This window comes from Astyanax mexicanus, chromosome 1 (genome assembly GCF_023375975.1).
Source record: "Astyanax mexicanus isolate ESR-SI-001 chromosome 1, AstMex3_surface, whole genome shotgun sequence".
Classification (NCBI taxonomy): Eukaryota; Metazoa; Chordata; class Actinopteri; order Characiformes; family Acestrorhamphidae; genus Astyanax; species Astyanax mexicanus.
Genome location: NC_064408.1, coordinates 19,781,318 through 19,796,300, shown reverse-complemented (window position 1 = coordinate 19,796,300; position 14,983 = coordinate 19,781,318). Strand labels below are relative to the sequence as shown.

General features: G+C 37.4%; 1 protein-coding gene across 1 annotated transcript; it reads left to right on the top strand.

The window, feature by feature from the left end:
* Nucleotides 1-957: 957 nt before the first annotated feature.
* Nucleotides 958-12,133, top strand: anapc2 (anaphase promoting complex subunit 2). Its single transcript, XM_007236664.4, has 14 exons — nucleotides 958-1,254; nucleotides 2,215-2,470; nucleotides 2,658-2,982; nucleotides 3,203-3,335; nucleotides 3,891-4,092; nucleotides 4,520-4,639; nucleotides 5,118-5,235; nucleotides 5,593-5,771; nucleotides 5,867-6,008; nucleotides 7,600-7,675; nucleotides 7,854-8,057; nucleotides 9,135-9,267; nucleotides 10,022-10,263; nucleotides 11,833-12,133. Exons 1-14 carry the CDS (start codon nucleotides 1,144-1,146, stop codon nucleotides 12,043-12,045), a joined length of 2,454 nt encoding a protein of 817 aa, XP_007236726.3. The 5' UTR covers nucleotides 958-1,143; the 3' UTR covers nucleotides 12,046-12,133.
* The last annotated feature ends 2,850 nt before the right edge of the window (nucleotides 12,134-14,983 follow it).

Genomic DNA, 14,983 nt, shown 5'->3' with positions numbered 1-14,983 from the left:
CGTATAGATACACATTATACTATTTAATTTTTTTTAAACAAACCAACTTTTATCATTCTTTTTAACACATACATTGTTCTAGCATATTTAACGTCACTCTCCAAATGATTCCACAATCTTATCCCTTGAATTTAAGTACAACGCTCTTGTTTTTTCCAGTGATGTGGGCGCGGCTAAGCTAGTGTTTCTTTTTTAACTATTTTTTTTAACAGTTTTGCATGAAACTGGGTTTGTCTAGTCAGGAAATCTATTTAAATATGTATTTATAATAGATTAATATTCCTTTCTGAAGCTATTCTCATTTTTCTAGGTTGCTAAATAGAAATATATAAAGATTTTTTTACTCAACATGGTTTTACTTCATAGCTTTGGCATTTGTAAATCGTAAAAGCTTGTATACAATAGCTACCTAATCAAGTTTTTATTTTGTCCAGTTTTGTTTTCAATAGAGACCGAAGGATTGATCAGCACTGTTGTATAGGATGTAAATCCATTTTGCATACTTGTTTCTCAAAACGTGTGAAAATATAATGGCAAAAATTACAAACAAAATTAAAACCCTTCATTTGCAATTTAAAATGGCCTTTTGCCATTTCACTTTCATTATCATACAGGTATTTCCCAGTCAAATGTAAAATAAAAAACTGTGAAAAGAAAAATCTAAGCTTTTTTCATTTTACCACATTTGCAACAAGTTGGAGCTGCTTAATATTTTCCAGAGCTGTATATTTTATGGTAAGGTTATAATAAGTGGGGATACAGGTAACAAATGGTATTTTTTCAGTGTTCCAATTAGTTTTTATGAATGTTTTTAGTCACATATCTTACATTTGCAAGTAGGTCTATGTACAAGACACTGTGTTTAACAATAAAATGTATTTTGTGTGCACATTTAGACATGTAATTTCCTGTGGATAAAAAAATACAGCCTTTTCAGCGTCATCGGGTCGTGGACGTCATCACTGAGGGACAGCAGCTTGAAGAAGAGCGCGGAAATAAACAGCAGCAGCAGGAGAACCAGAGCTAATGGAGATCGTATAGCTCGAGTTGCTGAAGCTAAGCCGCTGTAATCACTGCACACGGCGGTACAGAACCTCGGGGCGCGGGCTGTTCGGTAGAAATGCTGCGGGGACGGCGGGCTGTATGTTTGTAGGCGGTGGTCGGACCCGCGGAGCTGGGGGAATGAAGGACGGCGGGGCGGTGCTGGTTCCCCCGGGTCTGCCTGCAGCCTGGGCCGCGGTCACCGCTGCTCTGGTGAGCTGCTGCTGTGCAGATATATAGGCACTGACAGTCCTCAGGGTTATCACTGAGCTGAGTAACGTTTATTATTATGATGTAGGAATGTAGTTCGGGCTATTCTTAATCTGATACATACAGTCTAGGTTAGCTAGCTAGCCTGCTAATAGTGTAAACATCCTGCAGTACAGCACAAAGACAGGGTCAGCTGGCTGCACTGATCTCCAGTTTACAGTTATATATATGTTGTGATGCAAGAACAGTCAAGTTTTGTCAAGTTTTTGCTCTTTCAATTCTAATAGTTTTGGAGGTGTAAGCGTTTTATGCTTGCAAATGTATATTTACATTCGTATATGTTAATGTAGATGCTTGGTACAAACACACATTAGCCAATGAATAATATATCCCAACTAATTGTGCTCTATTTGACAAAAATATTACGATATTTCAGGGCACTTTTGCGTTAACAAAATATTTTTTCGTGATGTGTTTCTTTTCTTTCTATGATTTTTTTTCTTTTACATTATAAATGTAATATTGAAGACAATATTAAAGCTATACAGGAACATATTCTGAAATATTTTCTAAATTGAAAGTGTTAAACAAACCAGTATATGTTTTATAAGTACCACATTTAGCTTTGATGACAGATCTGCACACTCTTGGTACAGTATTTTAATCTCAGGGTCTTTATGAGGGAGAGTCACCTGGAATAGTTTTCTCAACGTCTTGAAGGAGTTTCTGGAGGGGCTGAACAATAGTTACTGCTTTTCCTTCATACTGTAAAGCTCCAGATCATCCCAAATTGCCATCTTAGTTAATCAGGTTTAGACCAGGAGATTGTGGAGGACAAACACTTTTTTGTTTACTTTGTAATTTCACGTGTCCCTTAATTGTTATATCTTAAATGTATACACATATACAATGTTTAAAAAAATAGTAGAAAAAAAAAAATTAACTCACATCTGCATCCTGTAGGTTTCTCCTGCAGTACCGCCTTCAGTTCCTGATGACACTATTTCTGATGCTCTGGCTCTGCTGTGTGAACAAGGGCTGGCTCAGTATGTGGAGGGCTGGCTGCTGGAGACCTTGCAGGTTCGTTTGACCACTGATGTGGCTCCGGAGTTCTGGAGTAATTTAGAGCAGCCTAAAGGAGATTCACAGGAGAAAGACAGAGCAAGATGTTTGCTAGATGCGTTCAGGACTCTGCTGCTGCGCCTTGAACCATTTCTTGGTAAGCTATGTTTTCTTCTGTTTTTGTAGGTACTGTTCTAAATCAAATGGAGATTGCAGTGCTTGAATGCTTGCAATTTTTGTCAGAAATGTGCTGATTCAGTTGCAGGTGAACAAACCTTATTATTATTCATTATTCATCACCGTTCATCATCTTTCCTTTTTCTCATCTGTTTCTAAACTTCCAGGTGGGCTTGAGCAGCTTGGGTCTTGGCAGGATGAAGGTCGTGGGGGTCTGGTGGGCCCTGGAGCCCATGGGCTCCGAGAGAGGGCCTTCTCGGTCATTCGTGCTATCCTCCTCTTTTCTCCTCAGCCAGTGCTCCAAAAGAGGGTGCTGGAGTTCTACAGTCGCACCTTCTCTGTGCACATGAGCCAGGTGGGAGAGGGTCTGGAGGTGGAGCAGGGAGCAGAGGAGGCTGACGGGGCCTGTGTTTGTCCAGGCTGTGCAACCCCACCTCAGCTGTGCTGGTGCAAGGAGGCCCTGGAGCAGCTGCAGGAGCTTAGCCACATCCTGTGAGTGCAGGAATATTGGGATTGCATTGTTTTGTAATATAGTGTAATGTAATTTACATGGGTGGGATATAGTTCTGCTACAGCACCATGGTAAAAAGAGAAGACATCAATATGATTACATATTCCATGCTGGAAAAGAAGAATTTGCCATACAGATGTACAAGCATTGGGTGCTGTGATGTAACTTTTTATGTGTTGTTGTTATAATGGTGTGTGGCAGATCCAGACTGCAGCTCTTGGGGAGGGTTAGCTCGGAAGCAGTGACCAGCATTCTGCACCGACTGATCGAGGAGAGGATGGAGCAGCGGTGCCGGGGAGAATATGAGAATTCCTTTCTGGCAGACTTCAATGAAGTATGAGGATTCTGGCATATATTTTAATGGTCAATTTGTTGTTTTGTTTTAAGGACTGAACAATCTATGTTTGTTATTCCTCACAGTTTTGCAGATATTTAAGTATATCTTTTCATGGGATGAAACAGACTACTCTTCATTGTGTCAGTGTCATTTTGTCTGTGTATAGATTATATAACAGTGTAAGTTTATTCTTCCCTCAAAATAACTCAACGTACAGCCATTAATGTCTAAACGAAATGTTATTGAGTTATTTTGAGGGAAGAATAAATACACTGTCATATAATCTACACACAGACTACTCTTCATTGTGTCAGTGTCATTTTGTCAGTTTCATCCCATGAAAACCTATACTTAAAGATCTGCAGAAATTTGAGGGTTTTTTTATACTCTTTATTATTAAATAATAACTGTGTTATATTAATAGATTATACTGTCCTAATAAATGACACCAGAGACATAAATAACAGCTTTTTTAAATACAGTAACATGAAAATGTTATTGTTGAAAATGTTATAAATTCTTGCACATTAGTGTCCTCTGTTTGTGCTTTAGTGGTTGGAGCAGGTGCTCGGCTGGCTGAGCAGAGTCTTTGCCAGTGAAGTGGACGAGGCTGGCACTGATTCTGTAGCTGCCAAAGGAAAACCTGACCAGCCTGGCAGTGCCATCCTCCAACGCTGGCGCTGCCACATGCACCAGTTCTTTTGCCGCATTTACGTTAACATGAGGATCGATGAGCTTTTCAGCATCATTCGAGGTAAAAAGTCAAATGACCTTTTTTTAAAAAATATACACATTTAAGAATAGTTACTTTTAACTCAAGCACTAACTTAGCACTCCTACATTCTGTAAATAAGGTCACTTGATCACACAATTTCCAACTGTGCTGTGATGCTCTCAGGTCGTTCAGTATATAAAGTAAATGCTGTAAGTGCTGTAAGAAACCTTACACAAGTTTTAAAGGGCCTGTGACTGTCACAGTTCTTTTGGGTTTACTTTGAATCAAGATGTGTATGGTTAAATTAATTAATAATATTTCTAAAGAATTATATGAGTATTCAGTAGCTATAATGACAATTCATATATTCATGTAACATATGAGTTTATTCATATATTAAGCTAGCCGTTAGTCTTTTAATTATTCATTCATTTTTTCCACTCTTTTACTCTTTTGCCTACTTAAGATTTCCCGGAGTCCATCCCTGCCATTGAAGACTTAAAGTTCTGCCTGGAGCGGACCAATCAGAGACAGCAACTGCTCACCTCACTCAAGTCCGCTTTTGAGACACGTCTGCTGCACCCAGGTCAGGGGTGGTGGTGTGCATTATAACTGAAAATGACATTAATGGCCTTATTTAAACACATTTATTGTTTTATTTTGGTCTGTCTGTCTATATATCTCTATCTATATTTTAGTTAAAATATTCTTAATAATTAAAAGGTTGTTGCTCTTTAAAAGATTTAAAATGACATTATTAGGCTATTATAATTATAAAAATTACAATAATATTGTTTGTGGCAGTAATTTCTGGAACATCAAATAATCATCCAGACAAAAAGTGATATACTGACAGGCTTAAATATATCCAAAATATTTTCCTTAAATGACTCTAATAAACAAAATGTACTCTATATGTACTCATAATGAGAAAACCATACAGCACAATATGATACACTGAAGTCAGTACATTCTAATTCCATGATTTTATATCTCATTAACCTTAAATATTAATTTTTTTTTTAAGTTTTCTACTAGTTTTCTGCTTGTTCTTGCCACTGCAGGAGTCCACACATCAGACATCATCACTGTATACATTTCGGCCATTAAAGCTTTACGAGAACTGGACCCATCCATGGTCATCCTGCAAGTGGCCTGCCAACCGATCCGCAAGTACCTCAGGTTAGACTTAGCTCCGGTTTGCTTCCGCTGCACTTTACCTTTAAGCTTAAGCCAAGTAGGGGAACAGTTCTGAAATTATGAAAATGTTCATCTGTTTATTTTTACCAGCATTTTACTGTAAAACTTCTGAAATGACATTTCAGACATTTTTCTTCATCCTTTCTGTATAGACATTTGCTATTGGTTTTAATAGGAGAAATGTTATGTTTTGAATTGCATGCAGCCAGCATGCAATATACCATATCATTTATTTAGAGTTTTCAGGCATTGTCTGTGTAATTCTTCCTCTTCTTAGCATATCAGCATTGCAAAGTACTGAGTTCTGCTTGTAAATGCTTTGTTTTCTGATGTGGGCAGGACCCGTGAGGACACAGTTCGGCAGATTGTGGGCAGTCTTACAGGCGATGCCGAGAGTTCCTGCGATCTGGCCAATGAGCTCTCCCGGGCTGACCCTGTTACCCTGGAAACTCAGGACAGTGAGGATGAGGGGAGTGATCCGGATGACTGGACACCTGACCCTACTGATGCTCTCACAGGTTACAAACCTACAAATATACCATTACAGCAAATAAATAATCAAATGAACAAGTCCCAGCTCAGCTCACTCTCTGTTTTCTCTCTGTGTCTGTAGATAAAACTGGTTCTAAGCGACGTTCCTCAGACATCATCAGTCTACTGGTCAGCATCTATGGCAGTAAGGACATCTTCATTGACGAGTACAAGACCGTGCTGGCAGATAGACTGCTTCACCAGTTCAATTACAACACAGCAAGGTGCCTTTACTCACCACTTACTGCTCACAAAATCTAGCATGTGTAAAGATTTCTGAGGAAGTATCATCATTTTGTAGGCCATTAGCTTACATATAGTCACTGCCCAATGAAAAACATACAGGAGAGAGATAAAACCTTAATTTTCAATGAAAGTCAATGTAAAAAGAGTTTACTTTAGGTCATTTTTAAGAACTTCTCTTGGTTCTTTTATTAAGAGATTTTGTAAATAAAACGAAAAATCGTCAGAAAATTATTTTTCATTGGACAGCAAAAATATGAAGCCTGGATCTGTCTTTATCTAATAGAACACTGTACAGAGAACTAAAAATCACCCACATTGCACTATTATATTACTCTCTTTTCTTTCATTTATATAAACTGATATGCATATTAATACCACTAACACTACTGCATGTTCACATTACTGTAATAAAGTCTTGGGTACCTGAATATCTATTTAAACAGCTTTTCTGGGCAGTATTTTTTTACTAGCCCAAAAATTATATTATTACACAAAATACAACCACATGAAAAGTGACTCTTGAATATAAACCAAATCATCTTAAGTACCTTTGAAAGCTTTGTAGTGCAGTGACAATTACTCAGTTCTAATATTATGTGTAGTAAATTTACAGGTAAAAACAAAAGCTCTGCTCACTTCATTCAGAAGTGGCCAAAATCTGAACCATTATATATGACTTAGATGAGTTATCTGTGTGGAAGTGTACACAACATAAACACGCTAAATCTGAGTCTGATTTTTCTGATTGGGTCACATTCATATGTAGTACTGAAATCTAGTACTTATTTTATACGTGGCAGTGTGACCTGGTCTGAACAGCCAGATCTGAATTCATGCAACGGTTATGTCAATCCAACTCTACATTCATCATACAGCTGTCAGTTATGAGGAGATTAAAGTTTGATTTGCAGTGCACTTCAATGGGAGAAAAACAATTACATTACTCACCTCTGGAGGGAGCCCAGTAGCAAAAATACCAATTCCCACATAATCCTCTCTGTGGTATGAATTACATTTTTTTGAAAGCTTGGGAGTATATCAGATATAAATTTCTATTTTGACTTTTCATAACAATCAGAATTTGAATCATATGTTTTGAGCAGGGATGCACCCAAACAGGCAGAAACATAAAGTTGCCCAAAGGCAACAAATGAAAAAACACTGTTTTAATCAGTTTACAACAAGAATATTGTAAACTGCCACAAGAAAATAAACTGCCACATAGACTTCTTTACATATTCTTGCAAAATTACATATTTTGTTTGTTCCACACTTATGTGCCTCATTGTATTGGACGTAGATATGCCTTATAACATTATGTTAAAGAGAAATAAAAAATATGGTAAGGGAATGGTATGGATTAATAACCAACAGATAGAGGGTTAAGAGGGTTAAGGAGACCAAAACTTACCTGGTTTGCAATATTTTTGGTCTATTGCAAAAATGGACAAAAAAGAGAAACACTGCTTAGAGTCAGGGCTGTTAAAGCTGAGTAAAAAATGTCACATTATGTCAGAGGTTTATAATTACAGTTTATTATATTTCTGCGTGTTTGTGTGGATGTTTTAGGGAGATTCGCAATGTGGAACTATTAAAGCTGAGATTTGGAGAATCCATCATGCACTACTGTGAGGTGATGCTGAAGGTATGCCTGTTCTTTATTTGCATTTATTATTATTATTATTACTGTAATAAGTATTGCTGATTATTTCAAGGCACTAGTATTTTGCATGTGGCTTGTAGGTACATGTGCATAAGCAATAATGACATTTGTAAATCTCTCTCTCTGTTTATTTGTCTGTATTTTCTCTCGGCTTCTTCAGGATGTGGCGGACTCTCGGCGGATCAACACTAACATTCATGAGGAAGAAGCTCGCCTGCCTGTGGAGGAACAGCCTTCTATTCCTTTGTCGTCCATGATCCTGTCTTCAGAGTTCTGGCCTCAGCTTAAAGAGGAGAAGATGGAGCTGCCTGCTGTCGTCTCCAAAGCTATGGAAGCTTACACACATCGCTTCGAAAAACTCAAGGTCTGTTTTTTTTCTTTTATACACATTTTTTGTCCTTAGACCTTGACTCACGTTCCTTTCAGACTGGCAGTACAATAGCATTCAGTGTATGTGGGTTAAGAATTCACATGTTTTTGCTATCAGGCCTTTATATCAGTCCAATGAAATGTCTGAGAAATCCTCCTACCTCTGTGCAGGATCCATCTTTAATAGCTTGTTAGATGATGACGGTCGTAAAGGTTACTCCATGTCAAAATCATTTTTTTTTGGGGCTGAGAGATGCTGAAAGAGCAATGCATAAATATTTGTGTGTAAATTTCAGTCATGTGATCTACTGTAGCCTTCTATAGTCATTATATGGCTTTAATTTGATGTGTACTGTCAAAATACTGTGTGGTGTGTTGTGACACCCTTAGTACAGTACTCCGAGTCATGGTCTGCCAGTGTGCGTTAAAGCCTTGTATATACGATAGTGGTAGAAATCACAAGGCGTCTCACAATGCAAAATCACAATACGTTGCCTGCGATATAAATGACCTCAAAACACTATGATAAGGCTGTTCGCTAAAATATTTCACAGCATCTGTGTAACTGAAAAGGATAAAATATTCCTAAATAAAAAAATACCAGAAATTGGATTTGGATTTATTCATGACCATTTTACAGAATTTGACAGCCAGTATTCTTCACTGTACATTTACCCTATTCATTTAATTAGCACCACCATGTGGAGTAATGAAGCAGTAACCTTAGTACTGAATGTTTCTCACTACAAGGCGCAGTTAAATTCCTTTATTTTTACTTATGCATGAATTTTCAGTCAGGATGTAAGGAGCATTAAAGACACTTCGTTAAAGTCCAGCGTGATAAAGGAGTTTCAGTGAAGATCTGTGTAGATTTAACATTTAGTGCTCATATGACTTTAAAAGAAAATGTGTTTTTCTTAAGAATTACAGTTTTGTTTACTCTAAAAAAAATTAATATTTTGTTTTTTAAGAAGCTTTATTAAGAACCTTCACCTAAACATATGTTCTAAAAGAGTTAAAGGCTTTTAATTGGACAAGACAAGCTCAGTTTGTGTGTTTCTTTACTCTGAAGGCTATGAGAACCCTGAGCTGGAAGCCTCATCTGGGTTCAGTGACTCTGGATGTGGAGCTGGAAGACCGAACTCTCAGTAACCTCTCTGTGTCCCCAATCCACGCTGCTATTATCCTGCACTTCCAGGACAAGGGTAAGGGCCCTGGCCTTCTGCTTTAATATACAGAACTAAGTGCTTGTGGTCAATTCAATGTCAGTATGTTTTAATTTCCTGACACATTCTTCACCATTCTTCACCATGAAGTTTCAACTCATGCTTGAAACTGTATTTTAATTGTGGGCTTATTTTTAGAACTGCTCATTATCTGTGTTTGTGAACCATAATAAAATAACTGAATAACAGAAAAAAAGCACTTTAATAAAAACAAAAGGAAAACTAATTAGATTTAAATAGCATCAACAAATTCAGCGATGATTAAAAGTTGCTTATGTAAACAAACAAAGCTAATGCAATTTTGTAAGCATTAACAGCTATTTCATTAGTTCGCACTGACAATATAAAAAAGAGGAAGATAAGAAGGTTCCAAAATGTTTCTTAGGAGTATTATTGACTTTTAGTTTTCTAAAGAACATTTTAAAGAATAATACTCGACCATATCTCAACCTAATATCTGCTTTTTCGTCCATAGCTCATGATATTTTACCACAGCCGATTTCAGTGCGTTTCTCTGTGCCTCATGAATGATTGCAGTATAAATAGAATGCAAAACACAACCCTAGTAAAATTAGCTTTTGTGGCACAGTTAATTAAAACTTCCAAAGGAGTTCCAGCATAAGGTTCATAAGGTGGACTATTCTACTGTGCAGCAGCATCTGCGCAAATTCATGTAAAGCTAAACCCCCTGCGTCCTCCCCACAAAACTCAGCATTTACATCTCTTGTCTCAGGCACGTGGACGCTGGAGGAGCTGAGTGGAGTTCTGGGCGTGTCTCAGGAGCTGGTGCGCAGGAAGCTGGCACTGTGGCAGCAGCATGGTGTGGTGCAGGAGGAAGCTGGGGGGCGCTACAGTGTGCTGGAGACTGCATCCTCTAAGGAGCGGCCTGAGAGAGCAGTCATGCTTATAGACAGTGATGAGGAGGGAGACTCTAACACCGCCACACAGTCCGAGCAAAGGGAAGAGAAACTGCAGGTGAGTTCCAAGTGGGCGTGGGCGCTCACACACACACAGACAAGACTTTGGATAACAAAGACCTGGATAACAGAGGAAAGAGATGATCCTGTTCTGATCTTTATTAAGTAAAAAACATATTTTTATTAATTATTTAAAAAATAAAAATTACCCTTCTTTGTCTGGGCAGACACTTGCTTTTCTGTTTTAAATAGGGATGTTTTATTTTGCCCCCTGAATCGATTCAAATCTCTTAATGCTCAATATCTGATCTTATTGTTTGTATGAACAGTGCAGCTTAAAAATATCATACTTATTATTACTGATGTAAAAACTCCTGCAATTTTAGTAATTTTATATAATGAGACACTCAGGACTGATTATTTTAGTTTGGATTAGTTAAGACTTTTTAAGGACTGTTTTATAGTGTGTTTATATCTTACAATTTGTCTGACCTACCTGACCATTCAGCACCAAGTTCATTTTATTAGAACACTACAGTATTGTGGCACAGTCTATAACGTTTAAAAAAAAAAAACATGTTCATTTGATTTTTTTACCAAAGTATTTCTTGAGGGTACATATTCAATATAAATGTTGTATAATTTTATATGACCTATATCCCATTGAAACTGATTTTATGCAGTCATTTATTCATTATGAATTTGTGTAGTCCTGTTTTAATCAGTGTTAAGGGGTATCTTTAGATTTTCTGAGATTCCTCCCTTTTTAGGCTCATTAGACACTTGCACACAAACTAGTGCATCTCAAAAAATTAAAATATAATTGAAAAGTTACTTTATTCCAGTAATTCTGATCTAAATGTGAAACTCATATAGATGTATTACACACAGAGTGATGTATTTTAAGTTTTTATTTCTTTTATTGTTGATGATTGATTATGATTTACAAGCAATAAAACCCCAAAAATCAGTGTCTCAAAAAATTAGAATATATATAAGACCAATTGGTACTTTTGGCAGTGTGGGCAGTGTGCCTAATCCTGCTGGAAAATGAAATCTACATCGCCATAAAAGTTGTCAGCAGAGGGAAGCGTGAAATGCTGTTAGATTATCCGGGAAAAGACTGCACTGATTTTGGACTTGATATAATACAGTGGACCAACACCAGCAGATGACATGTCTTTCCAAACCATCACTGATCATCAGTAAATTTTACATTAAATTTGGAAAACAAGGGATCGGAGTCTGGAGGAAGAGTGGAGAGACACGCAGTCCAAGTTGCTTGATTTCTAGTGTGAAGTTTCCCTAGTCAGTGATGGTTTTGAGAGCCATGTCATCTGCTGGTGTTGGTCCACTGTGTTACATATTATTTTGTTGTATATAAATTATATTATATATTATACTATATACATTATATATTATATATTTAAATGCAAGCTTCATATTCTGACCAGAATCCTGTGAGCTTCCTGTTACCCTGCAGTTTGTGCTGTTACTACATACTTGTTGTGATTGATCTGCTGCTCTGTGTTGTAGAAGCTAACAGTCTCCATGATGTACACAAACTGAAGGAGAACAGGGTGATTTATTGCTGTCAGTAACTGAGTGTTGTTCTGTTTGCTCTTAGCTATTCTGGGCCTACGTTCAGGCCATGCTGACCAACTTGGAGAGCATGACTCTGGAGAGGATTCACTCTATGCTGCGCATGTTCGTGGCCACGGGGCCTGGCGTCACCGAGATGGACGCGAACGAGCTTCAGGCTTTCCTGCAGAAGAAAGTCCGAGACCACCAGCTGATCGTCTCAGCTGGAGTTTATAGACTGCCCAAGAGCACACAGTAGAGAGGGAGGTAGGGAGGGATGCAGCCAGGGAAAGTTACGAATGTTCATTTGTTTTGCTAAAAATAATAAATGTATTTGTTTATAGTCATCATATGTTCTGTTTTTATTGTATAGTTATTGTTTTATATAGTGCAAGTTCTTGGTGACCTCTGAGTTAGAACTGGGGGAAAAAAAAACTTCACACTTATATGATTGATTCTTTTCTTTTATTATTTTAGCTAAAAAATGTGAAAACAATTACTTTATCTATTCTAAGCACAAGTTAAAAAGTAAAAATAATCTTATATTTAGTTAGGGAAAAGGTTTTGCAGGTTTCTTGACAAAAACACAAGCCTTTCAAACCTTCAAACCATTTCAAACTTGAGAGATGCTCTCTGTTAGGGTTAAAATTATAAAGATTAAAACAGTACTTCGATTATCAATTCCAGTATTGTTAATTAAGTTCTAATTAAGAAGAGGTTAGAGTAATAATGTGAGGTAAAAGATCATTTGACCACAATTTATCATTATCAACATTACACACATACAAACATGTGTATGTTAACATGTGATTGCTTTGGACAGTAAATATTTTTCAAATAACTACTGTATATTCATGTAGACATTATGATCCCTGGTTCATATCATCAGAATTGTAAATAAAAAATATGCACCTCTACAATACACCCCTGATTATATCTAAGTGATTGAACTATATTTACATTTTGAAATATCGGTGGACTTTCGCATTATAAACAGAGCATTCCCTCCTGTCCTTTAATGGAAAACAGTTAAGTATCACTAGTGTGGAATCTTTGTTATTTACTTTCAGGCTGAATAGATCTGACTCATGTGCAGATCTATTCTTAGATGAGTTTCCAGTCAGAAAAAGAGGGGAAAACCAAGGTCAAGCATTTACATAGACCCAGGTTTAAATGTGTAAAAGCCTAAACATAGGCTTTTGACTAAAATTAAGTGGTAATTTTAATTATTATTCAGAGATCATGACTGTATGTTTAGACTTAATAGACTTGCAAACTCATTTATGATTAGCCACAAACAAAGTAAATAGCCTTTTTTGTTGGAACAGCACTTGTTTGCATGTATTGATCAGTGTGTACCAGCCAAAACCCTCCAGGAATACAGGGCTCTTTCTGAGATTCACTGACCCGGCTGTTTATCTGTCACAGTTTAGTCCTTGATAAAATCACTCAGATTACTACACTTGCTCTAATTCATTATCCTGCTGTTAACACATCAATTTAATGAACACATGACTGTTCACCTGCTGCCTAATATTTCCCACAAATTTGACTGGTACCACTGTATTCAGTCAATAAAATAATGAATATTAGAAACACCTTAGAGCACAAAACACAGAAACTGACCAGACATACACCAGGTCCCTCCCAGGAGCCACCCAAGTTCTTAATGTTTCGGTAGAGACCTTAGGTCATCCTGGAGCAGGGGGGCTAGGGGTACCTGTGTGGGGGAGAAAAGAAGAAAAAGAAGAAAAATGTTATAAGATCCTAACATTGTATAATGTATACTTATGTGGAGATCCCAAGCGTTGTATGCATGTATGCCATCATGTAAAAATGTATATAATATAAAATCAGGCGCCTGCCTGCCTGAAAAGTAATTATTTGTTGGTTCAGTCTGGGGAGGGCTAAAGGTGTTTAAAGGCAGGTGGGCACACTAAAGAGGCTGCACTGGTTTGAGCTTGGCAGGTACGCCACTGGGAGTTGGTCGGATCAGGAGCATTTTGTGGTAAAGTTGGTAGCAGCTATCCCACTTCAAACTTCTGCTAGTGTATATGTTGTATGTTTTGTTTAATACAATAAACAATAAACACTTAAAAAAGGAGACTTGCCTGGTTCTCTAGCTGTTTTTACATCCCATTCACACCTCTCTCCGGTAGCCTCCTGATCACTAATATTCACACCACAAAAGTATAGGGTGCATTTTCAGTTTGTGCAGGGTGGATGGACCACTGCTGTTGGCTGTTCAGAAGCCTGATGGCCTGGGGAGGAAGCTGTTTTGCAGCTGTTTGGTCCTGGTCTGCTGGTATGCTTTTGTATAGTGGTGCTTAAGTTTGTGAACCTCTCAGAATTTTATATATTTTTGCATAAATATTACCTAAAAGGTATAAATGTAGATAAAGAGAACCCAGTTAAACAAATGAGAAAAATATTATTCTTGGCCATTTAATTATTTGAAAAATAGTCAATATTATGCACACTGGCTTTAAGGAATTTTACCCCATTCCTATGTACAGAATAGTTTTAACTCTGGTATGTTGGTGAGTTTCCTTACATTAACATCTTGCATCAGGTCCTTCCACATTTCTATTGGTTTAAGGTCAGGCTTTTGACTTCCAAAACATTGATTCTATTCTTTTTTTTAACCATTCTTTGGTAGAATGACTTGTGTGATGTGGGCCGTTGTCTTGCTGCATGACCCGCCTGCTCTTAATGCAGAAATATATCAAATCCAAAGGGGTTTAAACACAGTTTCAAGCCTTACTGTACATCCTGCCGCTGGGCAGCTGTGTGAACAGGCAGCGGCTTTATGATCCTTCAGGACTTCCAGTGAACTTGGGAGCTAAGCCCCGATGATGTATCAGGTGGTAATAATTGCAATGTAATTTTGAGGAGGTAGAGGTTATCCTACCTACGGGTACCTGTTATTACAATGCATATATATATATATATATATATATATATATATATATATATATATATATAGAGAGAGAGAGAGAGAGAGAGAGAGAGAGAGAGAGAGAGAGAGAGGGGTTGGACAATGAAACTGAAACACCTGTCATTTTAATGTGGGTGGTTTCATGGCTAAATTGGAGCAGCCTGGTGGCCAATCTTCCTTAATTGCACATTGCACCAAATCACGACAGAATTCAATATGCACCTCAACTCTCCTGTTTCCACCAGAAATGAAAGCGCAG

Excerpts from the sequence above, each read along its gene's own strand:
- anapc2 (XM_007236664.4), top strand. The coding sequence starts at position 1,144 with ATGTTTGTAGGCGGTGGTCGGACCCGCGGAGCTGGGGGAATGAAGGAC. Across the intron at positions 2,471-2,657 it reads GCGCCTTGAACCATTTCTTG|GTGGGCTTGAGCAGCTTGGG; the intron begins GTAAGCTATGTT and ends CTAAACTTCCAG. Across the intron at positions 8,058-9,134 it reads ATCGCTTCGAAAAACTCAAG|GCTATGAGAACCCTGAGCTG; the intron begins GTCTGTTTTTTT and ends TTTACTCTGAAG.